The sequence below is a fragment of the Canis lupus genome, chromosome 30 (assembly GCF_011100685.1).
Source record: "Canis lupus familiaris isolate Mischka breed German Shepherd chromosome 30, alternate assembly UU_Cfam_GSD_1.0, whole genome shotgun sequence".
Classification (NCBI taxonomy): Eukaryota; Metazoa; Chordata; class Mammalia; order Carnivora; family Canidae; genus Canis; species Canis lupus.
Window position 1 is genome coordinate 23,540,476 of NC_049251.1, and position 25,984 is coordinate 23,566,459.

General features: G+C 39.8%; 1 protein-coding gene and 1 long non-coding RNA gene across 5 annotated transcripts in view; one reads left to right on the forward strand and one right to left on the reverse strand.

The window, feature by feature from the left end:
* Window positions 1–25,984, forward strand: part of AQP9 (aquaporin 9) — a 48,537-nt gene continuing 22,553 nt past the window's right edge. Inside the window, exon 1 of one of the 4 annotated variants that reach the window (XM_038580538.1) lies at window positions 1–70. In XM_038580538.1, the coding sequence (XP_038436466.1) occupies window positions 32–70 (39 nt within the window). In that variant the 5' untranslated portion in view covers window positions 1–31. Of the gene's footprint in view, window positions 71–1,538; window positions 2,038–2,082; window positions 2,195–16,640; window positions 16,660–25,984 lie in introns of those variants that run through there. The other 3 variants (XM_038580537.1, XM_038580539.1, XM_038580536.1) reach the window with 3 other exon arrangements.
* LOC111093315 lies at window positions 14,482–19,294 on the reverse strand. The gene is made up of 3 exons (XR_005381705.1): window positions 19,111–19,294; window positions 18,868–19,009; window positions 14,482–14,696 (listed from the first exon to the last, which is right to left on the reverse strand). It is a non-coding gene; the product is annotated as an uncharacterized LOC111093315 (long non-coding RNA).

Here is a 25,984-nt window from a genome sequence, read left to right on the forward strand (position 1 = left end):
CCCTACACTTCCTTCTGATCTCAGCTCGGACATGATTTCCTTAGAAGCCATCAGAGGTCTCTCTGTTGAGGTGAAGTCCCCCTCTTTTATTTGCTCATAGAAATATGTCTTCCATCTGTGTAGCCTAAATCTTAGTTGTGACTTCATAGTTCTGTGTGTATGATTATTTCACTATGCCTATCTCCCTCATGAGACTCTAAGCTCTGTAAAGGGCAAGAACTGTGTGTGCTTTGCTAGGGGCAGTCCTTGGCACATAATGAGTATGCCATAAATATTTGTTAGATGAGTGAATGAAAAGACCAAAGAACACCCTTGTGTGGGGTTAGTTGTAGTCACTGCAATCAAGTCCTGTTTCTCTGGTCCATCCACTGGGACTTGGGAATAGCGTAGTCATAAGTAACCCTTCTAGACAATGGTATCCATGATAACTTAACCAATAGTTAAAGCCAAAATGTTGGGTTCTTATCCTGGCTCTGCAATGGTGTTCCCTCTGGCAAGTAAGAATTTCTTTAGGCCTAAACTCTATATTTCATCTATAGATTAGGTATCTCCTTCTATACTTGGGCTATCAACAGCTGTTCTCTCCAGATCTTTTCTCCCTCCCCTCTTGTCTGCCTCTTCAGCTGGAAATGACTAGGCCTCCTGCAAAGGGGGGGAGAAGCCTGAAACAGAACTGGCTTCTCTGTGGGAGGATTGGGAGGAAGCACAAAGCGTGGGTACTGATTCCAGGGAAGGGCCTTGGTATTCAGAAACAACTGCTGGATTCTGTTTCTTCAAACGAACTAGTTTTGAGAAGCAAGACTCGAATACTTGACATGACATGCTAGTCCTAAACAGTGTGTTGCCTGCAAGGATGTTAATTAATCAAACTTAAATGATATAACCTAGAAGCCTTCTTGAAGTGTGTTTAATCCCTTTCTCACTTAACTGGGGTCTCTCTTTCTGGCTCAGTGATCTTCAAGCAGTATAGAGTTCCAAGCCGCTATTGTTTATTTTCTCTGTATTTTGCTTAAATATTTACTTCATGATAAGTGAAGGGGAGTAACTTGGTTTTCAAACTGGAACGCTTCTACAGAAGAAAGTCAACAGGTTGCTTTCTCCATCATTCTGATTCGTGGATCCCAATCTGTCCTCAGTAGATGAAGCCCAGCTACAGTAACCAAGGAGGAGATCCATCCTGTCCTAAAGTCTTGCAAAGTGAAACTTGCAATGGTCTCTTTGTATGTTAGTATCTCCATCTCTAGAATGGATGCAGTTGTTTTTAACCACCCTTAGGGAGGTGTCATTAAATTACTGAAATGATATTGGAAGAAAACAAGAGTGTTTAATTAATCTTGCAGAACAACACATCTGTATATTCTCCAGTGTGCATGAAAAGTTTCTTCAGAAGAGAATGTTTACACTGGATGTATATATACCTGATTTGATAATCCCAAACTACACCCCAACCACCCACTTCTGAATAGGGAAAAAAAAATCAGAAGCCTGCAATTGTGTAACATGCAAATCTCTTCTGGACCATTGCCCATCGCTGTGGTTTGGCAATACAACCAGCACAACATCTCTTTTCTCATCTCTTGGAGAAAAAAAAAACAAAAAACAAAAACCAAAAACCAACAGAGAAAAAAATACCTTGAGAATAAAGGTAATGATTAATCTATCAGGCACAAAAAGAATAGTTTTTGGGATTTCAGGTTCTAACTCGCTAAGTCAGATAAACAACAGTGAACAGGGGATGAATTTCACCAGAAGAGGATTAAGTCACGGGCTCTAATTGGGACAGCGTTTGTACAGTCATAGAATCTCACCGGACATCTCCAGGAATCTGTGAGCAGTTGTCAAAACTTCCATTTTCACGTGCGAGTGAAGTAGAGACCAGAAGAAGCAGATTGTGGTGGAGAGAGTGGTCCTTGGAGAAGCCCCACGATGCAACCTGGGAAGGGGCGAAAGGGAAAAAGTCTCAAGCAGAGGCTGGTCTTGAAGAGCAGCTTAGCTAAAGAAACAATCTCTGAGTTCTTGGGCACCTTCATAATGATCGTGAGTATTTCCTGAATTCTGACCCAATTGTACCTCTCTTTCTGTGTAGCTGGTGGCGGATAGTTTTGTTTTGTTTTCTTTAAGCTTGTCACTAGATTCATCTCTTCCAGGAAAGAGCACGTTACTTCCAGGCTCTTTGGCTATTTACTGGCCTCAGGTTTGGTTTTCATTTTTTCATTTCATTTATTCACAAGAGTTGATGGGGGTGGGAGAAGGGGAGTAAACTACTTTCTTCATTCCAGAGATTTACTCAGACTCTGAGCTGGCTTTGATTTCAAAATCAATGAGAAATTTTTCTCATTAATTAATTGATTTATACCCTGTTTGTTTCCCATGAACGTTGAGAAGATTCAGTCCCTTAAAATAAGGATTGGCAGTCAATAAATATGAATGTCAAGAAACAACTCAGTATTACAAATCCTTGGCAAGGATTGTGTTTTTAGATAGCTTGACCTTTAGTAAATTAGAAATTGCACTAGGTAGAAGTAAAAATATGTATTTTTCAACCATCCACCTTTGGTTTTCATGATTTTCCCCCACTATTTATGTTCAGTTACAAGAACCTTATATATAAAGGAAGGACTGATTCTAAGAATTATTCAAGAATTTTGCCCAGGGAATTGCACAGCTATTAATGAAAGACTGGACAGTTTACTTAGGTGGCATGGGCTCTAGGCTTTTCATCCTATTGCACATTATAGCATTCTTTGGATGCTGAGTTTTTAGCTGGAGCCAGACCATTTGTGAGCAGAAAATGAAATGTTCAAGTATTCTCATATGCAACAATTACTGACTTTAACTTGCCTTAAAAAAATAAATAAACCTGCTCAAAGATTTCCTGCTTCAGATATTAATAATTTTATTTTTCTTGTACATAAATTTTGAACATTAAAAGTTCTTTAGTAAAGTGCAGCACAGTGACTATAGTTAATAACACTGTATTGCATGCTTAAAAGCTGCTAAGAGAGTAGATCTTTAAAGATTGTTATGAGGAGAAAAAAAGTTAACTATGTGGTGATAAATGTTAATTAGACTTATTGTGATGATCATTTTGCAGTATATACAAATATTGAATCATTATGTTGGACACCTGAAGCTAATGTAATGTTATTATGTCAGCTCTATCTCAAAAAAATTCTCTGCTTTTTATAAATACATAATAATTTAGGGGAATAAGCCAAGATCAAGAAACAAATGTAAACTCAAAAATTTGAATTAGTGTAAATTGAGAGAGAGCCATAAGTTTTCTGGTCTCTGAGAGCCTCTTTTTACTGGATTCACTCCAGTATTTTCAAGGCATATGGACAACCCTTTCTTGACCATCCTCACTCACTTGAGTAAAAACGCAGATGAGATGGGTAATTTGAAGGAAAAGAGAGAGAATAAAAGCCCATGATTTTTCTGATCTTAGTCAGTGCTTAACTGAAAAATCACCTTCAGTGAGACAAGAACTCTGGGGTCATGTTACTTGACAATTCGGTCCCAGTGAGGAGAGTGGATGTCCTCACAGACTCAATTCAGCAATACAGTGACCTATGGTGCAGAGAAGTAAAGCAAATTCAATTATAATCCACAGTGTCCTGCAGAAAACACAGAGGAGGAAGTGAACTAAACATCATTTTGCAATTGAAAAGGTTAAAACCTCCTTTATTTCTTAATGTGAAGCTGTTTCATAATGCCATCCCCTCTGTCTTGAGTAAAAAAAAGTTGCTCTCAGCCATTCACCATTCTACTCATCCAACCAGTAGCATGTCTACTTCCTCTAGTATTTAAGATGAGAGCTAAAGAAATATCTTCATACTGTATGTTGAAAATTAAACTTTGTATCTTCTGGTGAAAGCCAATAATTGCCTAAGTGTTTCATTCCCATCTACACTGTACATTTATTTTTTTAAAGCCAACTCTGATAGACTCCATAATTGTGGCTATAATCTTTTTATTGAGGCTTGGGGGATATAGAAAGGACGTTTTTGCACAAACATAATATTTTTTAACCAATTAATCTTCATGGTTTTGCTCAACTATTAGCCAAAGCAATTGTTTCTGCTTTATTAGAAAATGTGCATTTTGCATTGCTTTGTGTTGTAAAAAGCTTTGCATGTTGATAAGGCACAGGCAAAAAGGAACATAAAGAAGATGACACAGGATATAATAGGACTCATCAGTCCTTCAAAATTGGCTTCTCCCCCAGATGTTGGGAGTCTGGAGCCATTTTCCCTTCTCTCAAAACTTGCTCTTAGGAGAAGCATCTTTTTTTTTTTTTTTTTTTTAAGATTGTATTTATTTACTTGACAGAGAAAGCGAGAGTGCACAAGCAGGGGAAGCAGCAGAGGGAGAGGGAGAAGCAAGCTCCCTGCTAAGCAGGAAGCCCCACACAGGGCTCAATCCCAAGACCCAGGGATCATGACTTGAGCTGAAGGCAGCAGACAGTTAACCAGCTGAGCCACCGAGGCCCCCCTGGAGAAGCATCTTCACCTCATTTACACCATGATGTAAATGACTGATAAGGCCCATTGGTCGCATTAAAGTTCATGAAAAATTCTCTGTAAACTACAACTAAAAACAGTAATAATTGAGTTATAAGCCTATGAACTAGTTCCAATTTGAGCTTGTAGATATGGGATGGGTAGGCCTTTTCACCTTTGCTATAAAAGCTTAGATCTTTGCCCTGAAGGGAGATAAAATGAGCAGAGACCTGGACACAGGATATGGAGGGCACAGGGCAGTGGGCAGTGCAGGAGGGAAGGAGGAAGTGGGATGGGTTGTACATGAGAAATGTCAGCCCCTACAGTGTTTTCCATATTTGCTCTTGCCTTCCTCCATGACTTCATGACCAAACTTCCCACCTTGCCAAGGTACCGAGTTTGTCATTCTGTTCTTGGAGCGGTCTCAGATACGCTGACTATAGAAATTCTGGGGCTTTAAAATTATTACTACAAAGTCTGCTCAGATCTTGGAGTGGGTCTATTCCAGACTGGATAGCTTTTGAAACAAAAGAATATATCATTAGCATTTAGATTAAAATAGGAAAAATCTTAAAATAAGCTAGTTCTCTCTCTCTCTCTCTCTCTCTCTCTTTTTAGAAAAAAAAAGTGCTTTGCAGGGCATAATTCAGTATGTTTTGTATTGCTACATATTTAGAATTTCCAGGTACTAGTGGGAGGGCTCTGAGATGCTGCTGGCCCTTCTTATTGGTGGGGAAGCTGAGGCATAGGTTGATGCAATTGTGTGTCCTTTGAATCTGTGTGGAACCCAGGTGTCCTGCCTTAAGCATGCACTTGTCCTTGGTCTCCACTGTCCTTTTCCTCCAAAAGGCATAGAGTGCTTTCTCATATTGATTCTTTTTTCTAGATTCCAGTATAGTTAATATACAGTTATATTTGTTTCAGGTGTACCATATAGTGATTCAACTGTTCTATACATTACTCAGACCTCATCATGATAAATGTGATCTTAATCTTCAACTTCACCTATTTCCCCCATGCCCCCACCCACTTCTCCTCTGGTAACCACCAGTCTGTTCTCTAGAATTAGGGTTAGGAGTCTGTTTTTTAGTTCGTCTCTTTTTTTCTTTGTTTGTTTTGTTTCTTAAATTCCACATATGAGTGAAATAATGAGGTGTTTGTCCTTCTGTAATGGACTTATTTTGCTTAGCATTATACTCTGTAGATCCCTCTGTGTTGTTGCAAGTCTCATATAGGTTCTTGTTTATTTTTATATTTATATCTTTCCTGGGAGAGAGAGGGAGAGAGAGAGAGAGAGAGAGAGAGAGAGAGAGAGAGAGATCAACTCCATTTTGCCAGATGGAGAAACAGGTATAACATAACTAAGGGGTTTACCCAAGGTCACCCAGACTATGAATGCAAGATGCAAGAGATGGGCTTGATATTTGATTTCATTTATTCCTAATGCACCACTGTTTGATGAAAATTAGCTCCTTTCATGGGAAAGCCCAAGAGAAACTTACTAATTTTATAGTCTAAAATAAAATGTGTTAGACACTAAAAGTGTCAAAAGATGATTATATAGAAGGGACATGATCATGGCAGGGAAATTTTATAGAAGGTCTATCAGCATAGAGTTTAGGGACCACTTCAGTACCAACAAACACACTCAAACCTGTTGTGACGCTAGGGTTCTGAGATGGTTCAGTCATATCTTCAGGTTCCTAATGAATACACGGACCATGCATTGCATTGTGTTTCTTTTAGGGCTTCTATTTTCTGGATTCTCCTTGAGACCACCCTGTGGCTCAGAGCAAAGGACCCACAAGCAAGTGGTCATAAGAAGACACTGTAACTTCTCTTGCTTTCTGACTCAGCAGTCACTTGCCCTTTCTCTGATTCCTCTCTGCTTGGTCTGGCTCACTGCCTCACTCCACCACAGGATGTCCAGGATGAGGGTCCCACTGAGCGAGAGCTGTCTGTCTGCCAACAGGTGATTGGACGAAGCCTCTGCTGGCAGCAGTGCCTGATAGATTCTGGCCACAAATGGCACATCTACGGGAGCAGTGGAGGAATCTGTGTCCTCAGGCTCTCATGCACTGGCTTTGAATGAAGTCGGTCTCTGTAGTCTCAGCCCTGTGTCTTTCAGATGAGGAAACAGATCCACAAGCTCACAGAATTTTGTCACATGCTTTTTCCACCGCAGTAGGACATCAGAGAGAACTTGCACAGTCAATCCCACCTGATTCTTATTATTTACTTATGATTTATGTTTACTTCTCAGCTTCTGGTGGATTTGTGCTTCTGTCCTGGGGTGTTTCATTACTTTAAGAAAGTCCCAGCTTCTAAATAGGAACATGTGGAAGAGCTAAACACAGAGGGTTCTGTGTGCGCTCTTGCCCTGTGCCTTCCTCGGGGGTGGGAGGGCCCGAAGCAGGAGGTTCTTTCCCTTCCAGTGTGGTGATGTGATGAGGGCAAAAGACAACAAAAGGGGTTAACATTTACTGAGCATACACTATACCCAGATACTCTTTAATTCTGGAAAAATCTCAGGAGGTAAGGCAATTGTTCTCGTTTTACAATGATGAAATGAAGGCTTAGTACAATCAAGCAACTTGCCAACAGTTAAGTGTGTGGCAGAGCTGGGATTAGAGCCAAATAGATCCCTGCTTCTCCTTCACCATGCTGGAATTATCATTCTCACGTATGCTTTTGAGCTTTTACTACTGTTGCCTGAAACAATATATATATTACTGTTTTGTATGCTTTAAAAATGTACATACACGGGTTCCTAGTTTGTATACCTTCTACATCTGGAAATTTTTCTCCAAATACACTCCTGAGATTTATCTGTTTGGAGACATGTAAACGTGGATAATTCATTTTAGTTCCATAGTGCCGCAAGTTTATGGATCCATTCCCCTTGTGAACTGTTAGGTGGTTTGCAGTTTGTCACTCTGACCAACACTGCTGCAATGAACGTCTTAGTACATGTCTTCTTGCACATGTGTTTTCCAGTTTCTTCTGAATATACACTTAGGAGTGAGTTTGGTGGCCCAAGGGCATGGGCATTTTCAATCTCATGTATATTGCAAAATTGCTCTCTGAAGTGGTTTTAAATTTACACAACAAAAGGGGTTAACATTTATTGAGCATACACTATACCCAGTACCATCAGCAACCTGTGAGTTCCCATTTTCCATGTACTCTCCGACTCTTGATATTATCCGGCTTTCAGAGTTTGCCCACTTGACATGTAACAAATAGAATTTCACTAGTAATTTTAATGAATTCTTCATGCAGTTGACCATCTTTTCATGTTTACTGAACCTTTAGATTTCCTCTTCTGAAAATGGCCTGTTCATATCCTCTGCATTTAAAATTTTTTCATATTAGTTGTAATAGGATTACTGGTATTTTTCAAAATCCAGACAGTAGAGATATTTCGTGTTTCCTTATTGTATAGTTTAATGTCCTACTTTTGATATTTAAGTCTTTAAGTCGTTAGAATTTATTGTGGTGTATGATGTAGAGTAGGTGCTCTTCATCTGGTAGGAGAGCCAGTTGTTCCAGTAACATTTCTGACAGTCTGTTCTACTTCTATTAATTGTGATGACATCATTTACAGTTAGATAGAGATCATACATCAGTTCATATATAAATGTGGTTGTATGCCTAGACTTGATTGAGTTCTATTGATTTCTCTGTCCAAACCAGCACCAATGCCATATATTTTTGTTATAATTACTTTCAAATTATTTTTGTTATCTGATATTTTTCTTCCTTATGTTTTCAGTATTGTCATAGCTATTTTTAGCCCTCTATTCTTTCACATGAATTTTGGGATCAGTTTATCCAGTTCCATAAATACCCTGTAGACATTTTGACTGGAATTGCACTAAATTGCTATATTATTCTAGATAGAACTGATACCTTTAAAATATTGAATCTTCCATCCATGAACATGATGTAGCTCTTTCTTAATAGGTCTGCTTTTCAAACTTATTTTTAGGTTTTATAATTTACTTGATATAAGTAATATGTATCATTTGTTTGATATAGTTCTAGGTACTTTGTGATTGTTATTACTATTGTGAACAGTACATTTTGAAATTATATTTTCTAAAACAAATTACATTTTGGTGATTGCCAGGGTTTAGGAGCAGCATCGATTTGTGTGTGTTGATCTTGTATTCAGCAAACTTGGTAACTCTCTAATTATGCAAGCAAATTGATAGATTATTTTGGATAGTCTATATAGATCAGGACTGTCAAATATGATAGCCACGAACCATACATGGACACTTAAATGAAAATTAAACTTAAATAAAATGACATTTTTTTCTTCAGTTTTACTAGTCCCAGTCTGAGTGCTTAAGATCCATATATGGCTTCTGGCTACATCGGACAGTGTGGATATGGAACTTTCCTCTCACTGCAAAATATTCTACTGGACTGTACCTAGTATAGACAATTTTTTCCCTGAGAGTATGAGAACTTTTATTTTCTTTTTTCCTTAACCTTAAATATTTAATTTCTTATTACAAACCTCTCTAGCACGAGGTTATTAGAAGCTATAATTGTAGCATTCTTGGTTTATTCCCAACTCTAAAGAACCTGCTTCTCATATTTTACTATTAAGTGTGATAGCTCCTGTAGGCTTTTGGAGACATTCTTGATTGAAGTAAGGAAATTCCTGTCTATTCTTCATTTACTAAAACTTTCACCACAGATGATTATTGAATTTTTAAAAATATCTCTTCTATATTTATTGAGATAAGCATATGGGTTTTTCTTTTATCTGTTGACAAAGAAAATTACACTGACAAATATTTTTAGCATTTAATCATCCTTACATTCCAGAGATGAATTCCCACTAATATTGCAGCATTTAGTTTGCAATGTTTTATTAAGGATTTAAACTATAATTTCTTTTTATTATGTTGTCTTTTGTCTAGTTTTATCACTGAGATTATATTAACATCAATGAAATGTTCTTTCTCTTTTTATATTTTCTAAAACACTTTGCATAAAATAAGTATTAGCTATTTTTTGAAGATTACTTACCATATGCACTGGAAAAAAGGGAGGGAGAGAAAAAAGGAAGAGAGTAAGAGAGAGAGAGAAGTGTATGCAAGATTTCTCTAAAAGTTATGTCTAATTTAGATTCTCTATTCTTACATTTTAGCAATTTATATTTTTTCCTAGGAAACTGTACTTCATTTGTATTTTCAAATGTAGTTTTTCAAACTTGCTAATATTTTCAAAATCAATATGGTTTCACCATAATAATAATAATGAAATTATTTATAATTTCAATTTCAATAATTCTGAAATTTTTTATGGTATTTGCATATGGCTTTTAATATCTCTACTGTAACTGTGGTGTTGTTTTATTTCTAAATTTAATATGGTCTCTTTGTTTTCACCCAGTAGTTTCTGCTTTGACCTTTCTTACATTGTTTCATTGAGTTGATCAGCTTTATTTCTCCCTTTTTTCCTATGTTCTTTCTATTTATAAGTATTTACCTTTACATTTTAAAAAATGTATTCTTGAATACGCTTTTGAATTAACAAAGTTTAAAGTGAGTCAATATTTCTTTACTTCTGAACAACAGGAAATTTTTTTAAAATCCTGATTGTAATCAACCACTCCATCTTACACATCATTTTTGTCTGATATTTAAATCTTATCCTCATAATTTTTATTATTGGTGTTTTTAATAGGGATCACTTATTTAAATTTAGTATCATTTATCAGCTTATTTGCTAACTATTCCTACATACATGCATCTGTTTTAGTTGCAATTTCCTTCTTTGTGCAGTAAAAACACTTTTTTAAAAAAAGATTTTATTTATTTATTCATGAGAGACACAGAGAGAAGGTAGAGACATAGGCAGGCTCCTTTCAGGGACCCCGATGTGGGACTCGATCCCAGAACTCTGGAATCATGCCCTGGGTCAAAGGCAGATGCTCAACTGCTGAGCCATCCAGGCAACCCTAAAAAAACTTTTTTTAGAAATTTTTCAGGAAGGGTGTGTGACAGATAAACTTTGTCTTTGTTTGCCTAAGTTTGTTTTTATTACACTCTCATGTTTCAATGATTAGCTGATAAATTTTAGGTTGATGATTGGTTTTGCTTGACATTTCATAAATCTCATTTCCACGTCTCTTGTTGCTGTTGACAAGTCTGTTGTTCATCTAACTTTTGTTCTTAATCTAAATTTCTCAGGTTACTATTAAGAGGCTCTCTTTTTTATGTAGTACACACACAGAGAAATACTCAGCCTTAAAAAAGAATGATGTTTTGCCTTTTTTAACAACATGGAACAGACTTAGAAGTTATGCTAAATGAAATAAATCAGACTGAGAAAGACAAATACCATATAATTTCACTCAAATGTGGAATCTAAAAAAACATAACGAATGAATAAATAGAAAGCAGAATCAGACCTATAGATACAGAGGACAAACTGATGGTTGCCAAAGGGGAGGGAAGGGGATGGACAAAATGAGTGAAGGGGAGTGGGAGATACAGGCTTCCAGTTAGGGAATGAATAAGTCACGAGGCTGAAAGTACAGCACAGGGAATATAGTCAGTGGTACTGCAATAGTGTTGTATGGTGACACATGGTAGCCACACTTGCAGTGAGCATAGCACAACCTATAGAGAAGTTGAATCACTATGTCATACACCTGAAACTAATTGCATGTCAACTATACTGAAACTTTTACAATTATAAAAATAACAACAACAAAAAGAGTCTCTCTTTTTTTCCCCCTGAAATTTCACTACAATATGACTAAGGGTTATTTTATTTTATTTGTAGTACTCAGGATTCATGGTTTATCAGAATTTAAAGAGTCACGATTTTTTACCATTCTGGAAAATTCTCAACTTTATTACTTTGCCTTTCCCTAGTCTCTCTATTTTCTCCTTTTATTTTATTTTTTAAAATATGTATTTATTTATTCATGATAGACTTAGACAGAGAGAGAGAGAGAGAGGCAGAGACACAGGAGGAGGGAGAAGGAAGCTCCACACCGCGAGCCCGATGTGGGACTCGATCCAGGGACTCAAGGATCGCACCCTGGGCCAAAGGCAGGCGCTAAACCGCTGAGCCACCCAGGGATCCCCCTCTTTTCTCCTTTTAGAACTTCTATTATGTGTGCATATATGCCTGACTCTCACTTTTTTCTTCATCATTCTATCTGTATCTCTTAATCTCTCCACGATGCATTTTATGTAGTTGTCTCAAACCTATCTTCCAGTTCACTAATTCCTTACTCAGTTATATCTAAACTTTTGTTTAACACACTCATGTTTTAAGTCTTTAGTTTCATTCATATATTTTTATTTCTAGAAGTTCTATTCGATTCTTTTCAAAAATTGCCTTTCTTATATGTTCATTTCTTTCATCTGTTTAACTCACTAAAGCCTAATATATTTATGGCATTTTACGATTATTGTATCATCTCAAGTTTGGAGGGAACTAATGATCCTGCTTATTTTATCTATTAACTCTCATTGACAAAGTATCCTTTCCTTTAGTGTTTCATAAATTTGTATTATAAACTCTTCAAGAAGGTTTGTTTCTCTCTGTGGGAATTCTATATGGCCTGAACTGTAGGGTTATTCTTCCACAGTAGGTTTGCATTTGCTTCTGCTAGGTTGCCCAGGTATATCACCAACCAGAAATGATTATTGTGAAGTGGAAAATTGTAAAGGGAAGATTGATGAATGTGCATGCCCTGTTGAAGAGCACTCTCCCAAAAGTGTGGGATGTGTGACCACGAATGATTAGGAAATCCCATACTTTCTTCAAAATGAAGCTGGTTCTCTTCAAGTCCTTAGAGCCTGAGTCAGGATCAGCTGAAGGAGGACTTTCCTGTAGACTTCCCCTTATCAGCAGTGAACATGAAGGGCGAGACTAGCCCGGAAAATTTCAGAGTTCCAAAGGACTTGGGGAGAAAAGTCAATTCTGGGTCACTGATCTAAAGGCTACAGATTCCTAAAGCCAAACAGTTCTGCCAAACAGAACGCTGCTTTTGATCCCTGCATTTAAATTTTGACTAAGAAAACTTGCCACTTTCATTGACTTTCAAAGAGGAAGTATTTTTGTTTTCTACTTTGCAGAGTGGGCTTGGTTGGTTTTCCTTTAGTCACAAAGCCCATTGCAACATGTTCCCATTACTTGACAAGAAAGGAGAACATAGAAATGAGAGCAGAAGTTGGTTCCTCTTTACTCATCAGCCTTATGATAAAGATACAACATAAAGTGAGGGATCATAAGAAAGAGAAGCCTCACAAAAGTGAGGTAACTGATAGAACGGATCAAAATGCTAAAACAGCCCAACAATGAAGGCTACCCCGTATATCTAGTGGGCACCTTATTTCATGTCTGTGGTAGGACTGCTAAGCCCACAGAATCCACAAAGCAAAGCAAATGCTTTAAAAGAAAACACACCAGCAAAATATGCCCCCTTCTTGATAGATTAACTGATCATGCTAAGATACACAGTCCTGGCATGGCCAGCCAACATCACAAAAGACCTGAGGGCCTAGTCCTGCTCAGCCTAGAATCAGCCCATGTGCCTTAGTCTCTATTTAGAAGTTTTGATTTTCTTTGGAGGAAATCTCCCAAAACACCTATGCCTCTATCAACAGGTAAGTAGTTAAAGATACTGAGGTGCTTCTTTACAGTGGACACCTATGTAGCCATGAAAGATGATGAGGCCAATTTTTATATTTATATTTTCTATATAGTGAAAAAAATTCACTAATCTATTAAATTAAAAAAGCAGGAGGAAAATGGTATGTATAAAATACTCCTACTTATATAAATATACACACACAATCTTTGACAGAATATACCAGAAAGTATTGATACTCGTTATCATGAAGAAAAAAATACAAAATATGGGATAGAAAAGAGACAAATTTCTTAGATCTTATTGCATACCTTTTGTAATTGAAAAAATCTTATAAATTTATGTATATTTTCTTCACTCCCCTGCTCCCCCTAAAAGAGCTCACTCAGCAGAATTTCTCCCTTCCAAGTGTTTTAGGGAGCTGCCCAAAATGTGTTCTAAAGAACACTAGTTCCATGAATTACAAATAAAGGTGTATGAAAGAAAATATACTGACTTTCCCAAATATGTCCAAATAGGACTTATCAGAGCTTTTAATGTTCACTATAAACTCTAAGTGGGGAATAGAATATATAGATCTTCCCAGACTCACTTCGCCACAATCCCTTTTTAAAATTTTAATTCCAGTATAGTTAACATACAGTGGTATATTGATTGCAGGGGTACAAGATAGTGATTCAACAATTCTATATATTACTCAGTGCTCATCAAGATGAGTGTACTCTTAATCCCCTTCACCTATTTCTCTCACCTCCCCATCCATCTCCCCTCTGGTAACCACCAGTCTGTGCTCTAGAGTTAAGAGTCTGTTTCTTGGTTTGTCTCTATTTTTCCTTTGTTTATTTGTTCTTTGTTTCTTAAATTCTACATATGAGTGAAATCATACGGCATTTGTCTTTCTCTGATTTATTTTGCTTAACATTATACTCTTTAGATCCACCCACATTGTTGCAAATGGCAAGATTCATTCTTTTTTATGGCTGAATAATATTCCATTGTATGTCATATCTTCTTTATTCATTTATCTATCATTGGACACTGGGATGCTTCCATAATTTGACTATTATAAATTATGCTGCAATTATGCTGTGTAATTTATGCACAGAGGGGTGCATGTATCCTTTCGAATTAGTATTTTCATATTCTTTGAGTAAATACCCAGTAGTGCAATTACTAGCTTATATAGTAATTCTATAATTAGTTTGTTGAGGGATACCCATACTATTTTCCACAGTGGCTGCACTAGCTTGCATTCCTACCAACAGGGCACAAGGGTTCCTACTTCTCTACATCCTCACCAACACTTGTTGCTTCTTGTGTTTTTTATTTTAGCCATTCTGAAAGATGTGAAGTGATATCTCATTGTAGTTTTGATTTTTATTTCCATGATGATGAGTGATGCTGAGCATCTTTTCATGCGTCTGTGGGCCATCTGTATGTCTTCTTTGGAGAAAAATTGGAATGACAGAGAAGATTGGCATGGCCTCTGCACAAATCTCTTTTTTTGAGGAGCATCTCATGGAACTGATGATCTGTGGAATGTACTTTAGGAATTGCAGGGCCTGGAATGAATTTAAAAAACAAATCAGCCCCAGAATTCCTCTCTCTTTAGCAATCTTTCAGACCAAAAATGACCCAGGATGTACTTAATGTTGTTAGGCCACTCTGAATAAAGGGAAAGCTTTCTCAGCAACTCTCCATCCACATGCACAAAATCAGACCACGGTTATCCTAATATGAACACTCACACCTTAATAAATAAATGCTTAATTAGTTCCTTATTCTGGCCCTGGGATCACGATCAAGTTCTTGTCCAACCTAGCATTATTTGGGTGAGTTGAGGGATGTGAATGCCTGATGTAGGTCAGAAAAGGAGAGCACTGTTCTTTAAGCTTGTGAGAAATAATGGTGTTTAATCACCTTATATTTCTGAGGCCCAATTTTATTATTGGTACTCAGAGAGCTCTGAGGTTGGCCATCTGCCCATTCACCTGGTTCTCAAATCTCAGATTCCTCTGTTTTTATGAGCCTGCCCTAATATCATCTCTTTTCAAGTACAGCTGGTTCTTGAGTGGTGATTGATCTTATCCTGACATTCTCTCAGGCTACGTGCCACCAAATATTTTTAACCAGAATGTCCAGGTTGCAGTCTTGGTTTTTTGTGACTATTTTGTTATGACTGAGAAAATTTTATTTTTCAATTGAAACTAACTCACTAAAACTAACTGACTGGAAAGCCATACATAAATATGCATTCTGCCCAAATGAAGGGGACAAGCAGACCCACCAAAACAGCAGTTGTCCGAAGAGGAGCACACCACTAGGGGTCAGAAAACTTGGCTCCAAGTTCAGATTCTGCCATTTATTAGCTGTGCAAATATTGCCGAATTGTCCAGTCTTCCACTTTCTAAGTCTTTATTTTAATTCCAGTAGAGTTAACATACAGTGCAACGTTGGTTTCAGGTATACAATATGATGATCGAACACTTCCATACAACATCAGGTGTTGATCACAGCAAGTGCCCTCCTTCAACCCCATCACGTGTTTCCCTCCATCCCCCCCTCCTCTGGTAACCATCAGTCTGCTCTCTAGAGTTAAGAATCTGTTTATTCATTGTCTCTCTCCAGTCTTCCACTTTTAAAATTGCAGATTAAATGTTGGCAGGTAATGTATGTGACAGTGTGGTGTTCACGCTATAAATGTTTGTTCACCTAGCCAGTGGTCAAAATCATGTGTAGTCAAACCTGGGCACCATCGTTTACTACCCATATGAATGTGAGAAATTCTCCTAACCTCTCTAAAAACTTCATTCCCTTATTTGTGAAAGGGAGGAGATGAGAGGACTTGACTCATAGGGTCAAGTGAAGGACCAATGGGCTAATGTATGGAAAGTGCTTAGCTCATCAAAGCACTCAATAAATATTAGTTTTTTGTTGTTCCTGTTATCATTATGTGTTCCAATGGATATAGTCACATAAATTAAATAGATATATGATAGGCAGGATGTGGGACTTCTGGTAACATATACCTACAGCACAGGCTGGAGGGACAAGGTTTGCAGAGAATATACTGGCAAATTGGCATTTGTTCTCTCTCCTCCCCAGTCACAAAAAGCAAAATGTTTATAGGAGGAGGGAAATCTCAGGCAAAGCCCCAAAGCGACTCCTGTCTCAAGAATGGGGATGGTGTTTTTGGTCTTCTTACCACCACCATAGATAAGTCATGCCTATAGTCGATCCTTTGTTTGAAGGTAGCCACAGAGTCTCCCTCCAAGAACTGAGAAGTTGTGCTACATCTCAGGGATGTTATCACCATGCTTATCTGTGGGGCCAAGAAGTCCCTGGAACCAAAGCTGAATGGGTTTCTCCTTCCAGGGCTTCAGATGGGAGTCATGCTTATTTGAGATGAGGCAGGTCACATATATGAGTGAAGTGGACCTGGTGGGATTAAGGAAGATGTGCATTTTCTGTCTTAGGAGGCATCTGCCACCCAGACTCTCTCCACTGTGGCCAAGTAGGAAAGAGGTAGGTTTTTATCCGATTTTCAAGTTTTTCAAGAATGGTCAGAAATCAAAAGTTCTAGGTGCAATTTTTCTCTTTTTAGATACTGGCAGCAATTTTTAAAATTAAAAAAAAAAAAAAAGGCACCATGTAGGCCAAACAAACATTTCTCTGAGCCAATCCATTCATGGCTGTCTTTAGCCATGGCCACCAGTTTATGACTCTGCTCTAAAGATGTCCTTAACCGCGTTCTACAGACAAAATACTGTCACCAGTAAAGAGCAAATGGAGAGATTGTGAGAGTCTAAAAGCCTTCTGTTAAATATCATCTGTTTATAAGGGGCCTCTCTATGGGAAATCTAATTCCTACATGTGAGATTGTTGTCCTTTTCTTTTCCCATCCTCACACCTGGCAAAACTGACTGAAGCATTAGCGTGAAAACCATTTTTTTAAAGATTTTTTTAATTTATTTTTTGAGAGAGAGCAAGAGGTGGGGTACAAAGGGAGAGGCAGAGAGAGAGGCAGACTCCCCACTGAACAGGGACCCCTGCACAGAGCTCAGTCCCAGGACCCTGGGATCATGACCTGAGCTGAAGGCAGACACTTAACCGACTGAGCCACCCAGGCGTGCCATATGAAAACCATTTTTATTTCAGGCAGTATCAAAAGAGAAATCTCGATCTCATATAATTTTAATCAAATGTATCATGAGGCCAATCTGTCATGTGCATATATTAATATATCTCAGATTTAATAGTTTTATGTCAGATGATTCAATAATTTGGGGTATTAATCAACGATTCAAGAATTTGGGGAGACCTAAATGTTGAAATGGCTATCACCTAGTTAGTAAGAGAAAATTATGAAGCTGTGTCTCCATGGACACTTTCCCTAGGCATAAATGCTGAAGGTATTTTTTAATAACAAGCCTACAATATTAAATAACAGAACCACACTTCATCCATACTTTTCTTAGCTGTTACCTTTCCCACCAGTCTGTGAGCTCACAGAGGAACTGTGTCTGTTTGGGGGGGGGGGGTTGCATCCCCGCTACCAACAGGCATTATGCATGGCACTTAGAATTTTCGAATGTACCTATATACAGAGAATTAAAGGAAGAGAGGAAGGAACAGCTTGAGTGAATGTCAAATTCCAATTAGGGCTACTTGTAGTTTTGAGGATCTTAGTTTCCTACAATTGTGCTTTTTTAAAAAAAGATTTTTATTTATTTATTCATGAGAGACACACACACACAGAGGCAGAGACACAGGCAGAGGGAGAAGCAGGCTCCATGCAGGGAGCCGGATGTGGGACTCGATCCCAGAACTCCGGGATCATGCCCTGAAAAGGCAAATGCTCAACCACTGATCCACCCAGGCATCACGCTATTGCTATTGTACTTTTTGAAAGACAGACTGGACAAACTACTTACTTGGCTCAGGTACAGTTGAGGGCAGTTTAATTTAAGTGAAGAAACACAACCTTTGGACACAAATGTTAATTTTAGGTTCCAAAAGATCTTTTCACTAGCGGTATGTCCTGAGGCAAATTACTTAATTTCTTTGTCCCAATGTTTCTTTAGATGAAAACAGCAGATTTTCCTCCCTCTTAAGTTATTATGGGAACTAAAAGAGAATATTTGTAACTGTGTGTGTGTGTGTGTGTGTGTGTGTGTGTGTGTGTGTAAGCAAATCAGTTTCTTTAAAATACAAATGTTGGGGCACCTGGGTGGCTCAGTCGGTTAAGGGTCTGCCTTCAGCTCATGTCATGATCTCAGGGTCCTGGGATCGAGCCCCATGTAGGGATCCCTGCTCAGTGGAGTCTGCTTCTCCCTCTCCCTCCGCCCCTCCCCCTGCTTGTGCTCTTTCTGTCTCTCTCAAATAAATAAAATCATTTAAAAAAATAAATAAAATACAAATGTTGCCACAGATATACTCTTTTAATGATGACTTCTGTCTTATGAACATTTACATTACATGATAAATTTTCTACCGAAGGTTATTTTTCATTTAAAATATATGCCTTGGGCAGCCCCGGTGGCGCAGCGGTTTAGCGCCGCCTTCAGCCCAGGGCGTGATCCTGGGGACCCAGGATCGAGTCCAGCGTCGGGCTCCCTGCATGGAGCCTGCTTCTCCCTCTGCCTGTGTCTCTGCCTCTCTCTCTCTCTCTCTCTGTGTGTATCTATGAATAAATAAATAAAATCTTTTAAAAAAATAAAAAATATACCTTACCTAGTTCCAAGAAGACCTGCAGCAACACACCAGGTAAACAGCCATACATGACTCACATTCTTGGGTCCCATTGTTGCTGCCCACGTGACACATAGCAAACATCCCCCAGACTGGCACCACTGGATTAAAGGGTACTAACTTCCTAGAAAAGTTTTCAAGAGAATGCTAATGAGTAAATACTAGCCAGGTGAGCTTGGAAGCTCCTAGGGCATTTTATTATTGATGGCCACCTGGGTTACTTACTTCTTTGGCTCTGGCTAAAGGGGCAGGTGGGAGTGGGGGAATTGCTTGGCTTCTCAGGCCTTGGTATTAAGAATAGATGTGGGGATCCCTGGGTGGCGCAGCGGTTTGGCACCTGCCTTTGGCCCAGGGCACGATCCTGGAGACCCGGGATCGAATCCCACGTCGGGCTCCCGGTGCATGGAGCCTGCTTCTCCCTCTGCCTGTGTCTCTGCCTCTCTCTCTCTCTCTCTCTCTCTCTCTCTCTCTCTCTCTCTCTCTGTGACTATCATAAAAAAAATTAAAAAAAAAAAGAATAGATGTGAGTGCTAGTAAGTCGCAAGAAATCTGTGTGGCTCGTGGGTGTGATTCATCAGTGCAGAAAAGGACTGCCCTCCCATTTCTCAGCCCACTCACTTCCGGTGCCAGGCAGGTTTGGTCAGCATTAGGGACATGAGTGTGCCTTCTGCTGATGGTCACAAAGTTGTGAGATGCTATGGGAAAAGGAACTAGCCAAAAAGAACAAGAGGAAAGGGTTTGATGGGCTTTCTGGTCTAGTGTTCTGCTGAGTGCTCAGTCGTCTACTGGAAGATGCCTGTGCAGGGGGAGCTAGAAAACAAGCAAATAATAATCAGTGAAACCAGTTTTGCATAAACCAAAAAGCTGCACTTAATCACCAGCCTATCTCACCGATCTCTGAGAAAGGTGGGGAAATGGGGCTGAAAAGGATTTTTTCCTAGGTCATTGAAAGCTTTGGTGAAAAAGCACAAGTGTTGGGTATTTTTCTGAACCAGAGCGACCACATTTGTTCTCATCAGGATAGCCACTTGTCCTGGCACAAAAACCCAGAACTACAAGAAGATTCCCAATAAGCTTCATCCTCAGTCCTTTCTCTCGGGACTGGTGCATGTGGTTTACAGTGTGGCTTTTTACACTGGGTAGATGGGTAGATGGATAATCGATGGCTGCTTGTGTCCCCAAGTCCTTCAGCCCTCCTGGACAGCCCTTCACTGCAGTGTGCATGTAGGGAAGCTGGTGCCCCGATTCCACATTCTGTGGGACCTTAGTGGTCTTTCGGAATCTTTCCATGAGTCCTAGGGGGTGTTGGTTGCCTCTGATGTCCTCTCACTCCCTCCAATGTGTAATGGTTAAAAGCACAGGCCTCTGAATAAGACAGACCTGGGATCAAATCCAGGTTCTGTCTCCTTTGTTTTTATTATGTAATATTGGAACACTTGCTTGGCCTCTCTCAGCCTCCATTTGTTTATCCATAAAATGGAGGTAGTAATACTGTCCTCTTCTCCCAGAGTGAGCATATATTGGTAGTGATGACGTAATACAGGTAAGGCACTTAATATGGAACAGAGCACAGAGAGCAAACCAAGTAGCCGGTAGCTGGTGTTTGTATTTCCTTATCCATACTATGCTAAACAGATGGGTAGAGACAGCAAACGTTTCATGCAGCCTTTGCTCCAAAACCTGTGACAATACTTGCTTTTTAGGAAGCTTTTCCAACTATTCTTTCAGTATCCATGAGTTCCGAAAACACTGAACTACAAAAGGTAGATACAAGACCTGTTATCTTTTCCTTCTTTGGATGATGCTTGATGCACACAGAGAATCTGAGATCCCTTGCAATAATCACAAGGTCCCCCAATGATCCCTGGCATCACATCGCATGTATTTGCAAACGTTTTCTAAAGAATCCTTGGCCTTTATTAACTATTGTTTTTATGAAAGGGCTCAGTTTTTACATTGTGACTAGACAAATATTTGTAGAGTGTCTATTATATACTGTGTACCATGTTAGGAACATTTTGGTTTGCCCTTTGAGGAGGTAATAGATACCCAAGAGGTTTGAGAGTGGCCAAATGAAATAAAATCTGAGGGCTTATTATTCTCCCCATCCCAGCATTTGTTTGTGATAATTACTTTATCACTTTGGGCTTTGTATTATGTCCAGTAATCAGCTTGTCATAGGGGTCATGGCTCAACTGGGAACTTCCCAGCAACTCAGCTGAGATTTCTTAGAAATTACACCTCCCACTTCTCACATCCTACCCCCTGTTTCTATTGAAGAGATTTACACAGAGTTTTTACCCCTGCTTATGTTTAGATATTTTATTATACCCCATGAGATCAATATCTGAGCATGGAATGTGAAGAAGCATGAGCTGCTGTGGGGGATATCACAGTCTTAGTGGGGTGACACAAGGCAAGGTGGAAATGACAATGAAATGACACTAAAGACACAGTAGGAGAAGCAGAAGAGGCCTCTAAGGGCTTAAGCTGTCAAAGGAAAGCCCCACAGAATAGGTAGGATTTTAGCTCAGTGTCAAGAGCACACAGAGATTGGTTGGGGAAGAGGCACAGATGGAGAAGGGACATTCTGCGGGAAGGTATAGTGTGAGCAGGTGTGCAGAGTGGGAATGAGTGTCATGAAATCAAGTGACTGGGATGCCAGCCTGGCTGATGTAGGTTTATGCTGAGGAATACTGGGCAGAAACTGGGTGGGGTCATGAGGCAAGGCCCTGGGTACCAGGAGAAGGGGTTTGTGCTGCCATTTCCTGAGTCATGGTCGGGGGTAGTGGCGCGTTGAGTCCTGCTTCATCTTGTCATGGTTACTGAGTGGGGATCCACTGGGGATCAGGACACTGGTTGGAGGCTGCAGAAAAAATCTCAGAAGACATAGGAATGATTGGCTATGGGTGGCAAAGGGAGAGAAGAGGAAGGAATACCAAATGATTCCAGAATGTTTGGCCTGGGTGATTGAGAAAGACTAGTCACTAATCAATCCTTCAAAGGATTTCTGATGGGATCCCTGGGTGGCTCAGCGGTTTAGTGCCTGCCTTTGGCCTGGGGTGTGATCCTGGAGACCCGAGGGTAGAGTCCCACGTCAGGTTCCCTGTATGGAGCCTGCTTCTCCCTCTGCCTGTGTCTCTGCCCCTCTCTCTATGTCTATCATGAATAAATAAATAAAATCTTTAAAAAAAGTATTTCTGCCTTTCAAAAGTCCTCCTTGCCTTTCCACTGAAATTCTTTCTCTAGCTCCTGCCACGTGTGGCACCTGTTGAATAACAATATGTTCAATATTCAATACATTGAATAACAACGGTATTGAGCCTCTCCTCTTTTCTAGTGTTGCTTTCCCACCAAAGATGCTAAAACCTCGCCAGCTATGAAAGGAGAGGAATCACAAATAGGCACAACAATGTGAAGCTCTTGTCAGCTTCACACTTCCACCTTTTGCAAATTTTGATCCTATGACTAGGAATGAAACAGCAACTATTTCTAATATCTGTCAGAGATGTGTTTTTCTCCCTATTTTCATTGCCAGTCAGTGAGTCAGTGGTTAAGTTCATGAGTCCCTTTGTCTTAACTTATTCAGCCTAAATTGGGGTTTTCCTTTTGAGTTTATACTAAAAGCAACAGTATCCTGCACTTGCCATCGCTCCTTGTTATTTAAATAGTGCTTTCATTATTGTTATCCCATTTGAACCTTCCTGAACTATCTTATGAGACAAGCCGGTCATCACCATCCTTTAATAGATGATCACGTGGAGACTGAAAAGTGACATGACCACTTACACAGACACCAAGTGTCATACCTGGAAATAGCACCTAGAATCCAGTTATTTCGTTACCTGCCATATACTAGATGCTCTTACAGAGACAAAGACATTTAATATGTGATCTTGAGTACCTTATAAATTTGGGGAAAACAAGGCATAGATACGTCAATGGTTAGAGTACATCCTGTGCCTGAGTGCCCCACTAGATGGCAATAGAACCAATAAGCAGAAGGTAGAGGATGAATTACCCTGTCCTAATAGAATGCACAAGTAAGGGAGAATTGTGCCCATTTCTGGGCTCTGTGTTTTAAGAGGGACCCTGAAAACCCAAAGCTCAACCAGGTGAGACTCACCAGCAATCAAAGATGAAGGGGCAGGCATCCAGGAAAGAGAACTCAGAGAGGACCTTATGCTCCCTGCATTTATTGGAAAGCTTGATATGTGGAACGTGCTTATTTTTCATAGTCCTGAGAATGGGCCTAGAGCTAACGGACAGAAATTACAGAAGAGAGGATTCCAACTTTGTATAAGGAAGGACTCCCTAGCCACTGGAACAATAATAAATATATAGAACAAGCTGCCTGATGTGGTAATGAGCCCCCCCCCCCCCGCCATATCTCACAGTAATCCTATACAGGACAGATGAACACCTATTTAGGATGTTGTAGGGGAAAATGCCTCTATCAGATCCAGTATGTGTGCCATTGAGATCAGAACCAGCGTAGTGTTAAGGCTGAGGAGAGAGCATCATGCCAGGTTGGGACCCCAGGCTTTGGAGACTACATGGTGTTCACTATGTTGTGAAGAAGCCAGGCCACATGGAGAGGCCATGTGTAGGTGATTTGGCCACCACTCCAGCTAAGGCATTAGCTGACCGCCAGTATTCACTAAACACGTGAATGTGTTAGCCTTCAGGTAATTCTAACCTTCCCACTTTGAACCATCACACTTAATATCAAATGGAGCAGAGATGAGATGCCCTGCCCAACATGGCCCAAATTCCAGATTCACAAGCAAAATAAATGTTATCATTTTGAGCCATTAAGTTTAGGGGTAGTTACATAGTGCTGGATAACAGGGACACAATGGTTATGTCATATTCTAAATTGCCACCCATCTTCAAGGCAACTTACAGGTGTTGGGTCAAGTAGAAGGTGGTGTTATTTGCAGAAAGGGGGCTGTGTGCTTGGGCTCATGAGAGAAGAGAAAGCTTGGTGAAGCTATTGGGTGGATATGAATGAGAGATGAACGAGGACTTGACCCATGATTCATCACACCCTCCCTTCTCGACTGGGTTTTATGAGTTTTCTAACTCTCCTTGAGAAAGAAGCTATATTGAGCAGATCTGCAAAGACGAGATCCTGCAGATCCTGACAAGAAGGTGGAAGAGAATTTTGAGGTGTGTAGATGGAGAAGGGAGTGGTGGACTTAGAAACTCAACACCTGAGGAAACAGAATGAAACAAAATAGGCCAACATATTGTTTGCTGTTGGTACGGAAAGGAATCGTAGAGATTGTGTTCTAGATAAGGAGACCGAGATCTGGCACGTAGGAAACGACTAAACACTAATTGTATAGTACAGACAGTACAATTGAATTTCAGAGAACAAAGGTTAGGTGTGGTGAGGGTATGGATGGGTGATGGGTTCAAAACAGCTTTCCAGATGAGGGGGGACCAGAAAACTGAGACAAGGTGGATATGATAAAAGACTCTGTATTGGGCAGCCCGGTGGCTCAGCAGTTTAGCACCACCTTCAGCCCAGGGCGTGATCCTGGAGACCCAGGATCGAGTCCCACATCGGGCTCCCTGCATGGAGCCTGCTTCTCCCTCTGCCTGTGTCTGCCTCTCTCTCTCTCTTTCTGTGTCTCTCATAAATGAATAAATAAAATCTTTTTAAAAAAATAAAAATAAAAGGCTCTGTATCTAAGAAGGGGAATGGTATGACAGTTCCTCTAAAAGTTAGGGCAGGGAACCATGTCGGAAATTCTCTCATGGAGGACAGTTCTCTCATTTTGGAAGCGAAAAAGTTACGCTGGGCACACGAAGAAGGGAACCAGAGTGGGTGACCAGTTCCCCCAGCAGTCAGGCCGTGGTACTTTAGGGTATCCAAAGTCAGCTTTCCTGGTGCTGTGGATGCAGGCGGGAGGAGGCAGGCATGGGACGCCACTAGAAGGTAGTTACCTGACTTCCTCATTGCCTTTCAGGCTATAATCAACATATTTTAAAATTAAAAAGCAATGATGTAAATATGGACTGAAATCTTCGAGTGTGATTTCTGAAGGTCACTGAAGTCCCCACACCGTTCACTTCTCCTCCTTCCTTTCCTGCAGCACACAGCATCGATTACCCTCCTGAAGAAAGAACAAAAAAGCAATTTCAGAATCTAAAGTGGAAGAGGAGGGTATTAATCATAGTGAAATTTGACAGGACAGAGACCTCCCTGAATCTGCTCGGACCATTTAAAGCCTTTCTGCCCCCTCTGGACTGACTAACACAAGCATAGGCGCATCAGACCGCAGGAGGGGGAAGATGCTTATGCGGAAAGCAGTAGTATGTTCAGACTGGCCTGTGTCTGGACGTGTCTCGTCTTACCCCCCGTTGTCTAAATCAGGTCATGTCAGCTGTCAGTAACATTTCATTCCTCTTTTCAGAAGATGCTGTCAAAATGCCAGTTAGTTTGGAAGTTGTGCACAGGGCAGTTAATTGGCTTTAAGTTAAAAAGAAATATGCCAATGCGGTGGTGGTTTTAGTTTGGAGAGTTATTATAATAGATAGGAATTCTAGAAAAAAATAGGTCAAGTCTAAGTGGAATTGATAGGCTAATTGATAAGCTATGAGATGGACTCAGGGGTGTTTTTGAATAGGAAAAAGGAAATGCGTTCCTACTACAACCTTATTTAAGATTCATTGTAGGAAAAAAAAAAAAAAAGATTCATTGTAGGGTCTGGAGCCCAGCCTGTGCATGTGTGATGTGTAGCCCAAGGGCTTCTCTCAAGATGTCAGGCCCACCTACTTAACCCTACTGTCTAGCAGTTAGAGCTAAGATGACCTGATATGTCTTAGACTTAGGGATTACAGAAGCTGTTGATCAAGAGAATTTCTCTGCCTTCAGGGAAGAGTAAACCAAAATCATTCTACGAGTATTAAATTATTGTTTGTAAGTTATATTCCTATGAAAGACCTCATAGATGCACCCCGGGGGAAGCTATTTAGAATTAATTCATCACTGTCAGCAAATTGCCCACGTGCGATCTCTCATACTGTGAGCTCAGACTTCCCTTCTCACCCTTTTGCAAAGAGACAGGCAGTAGCTGGTTATTACCTT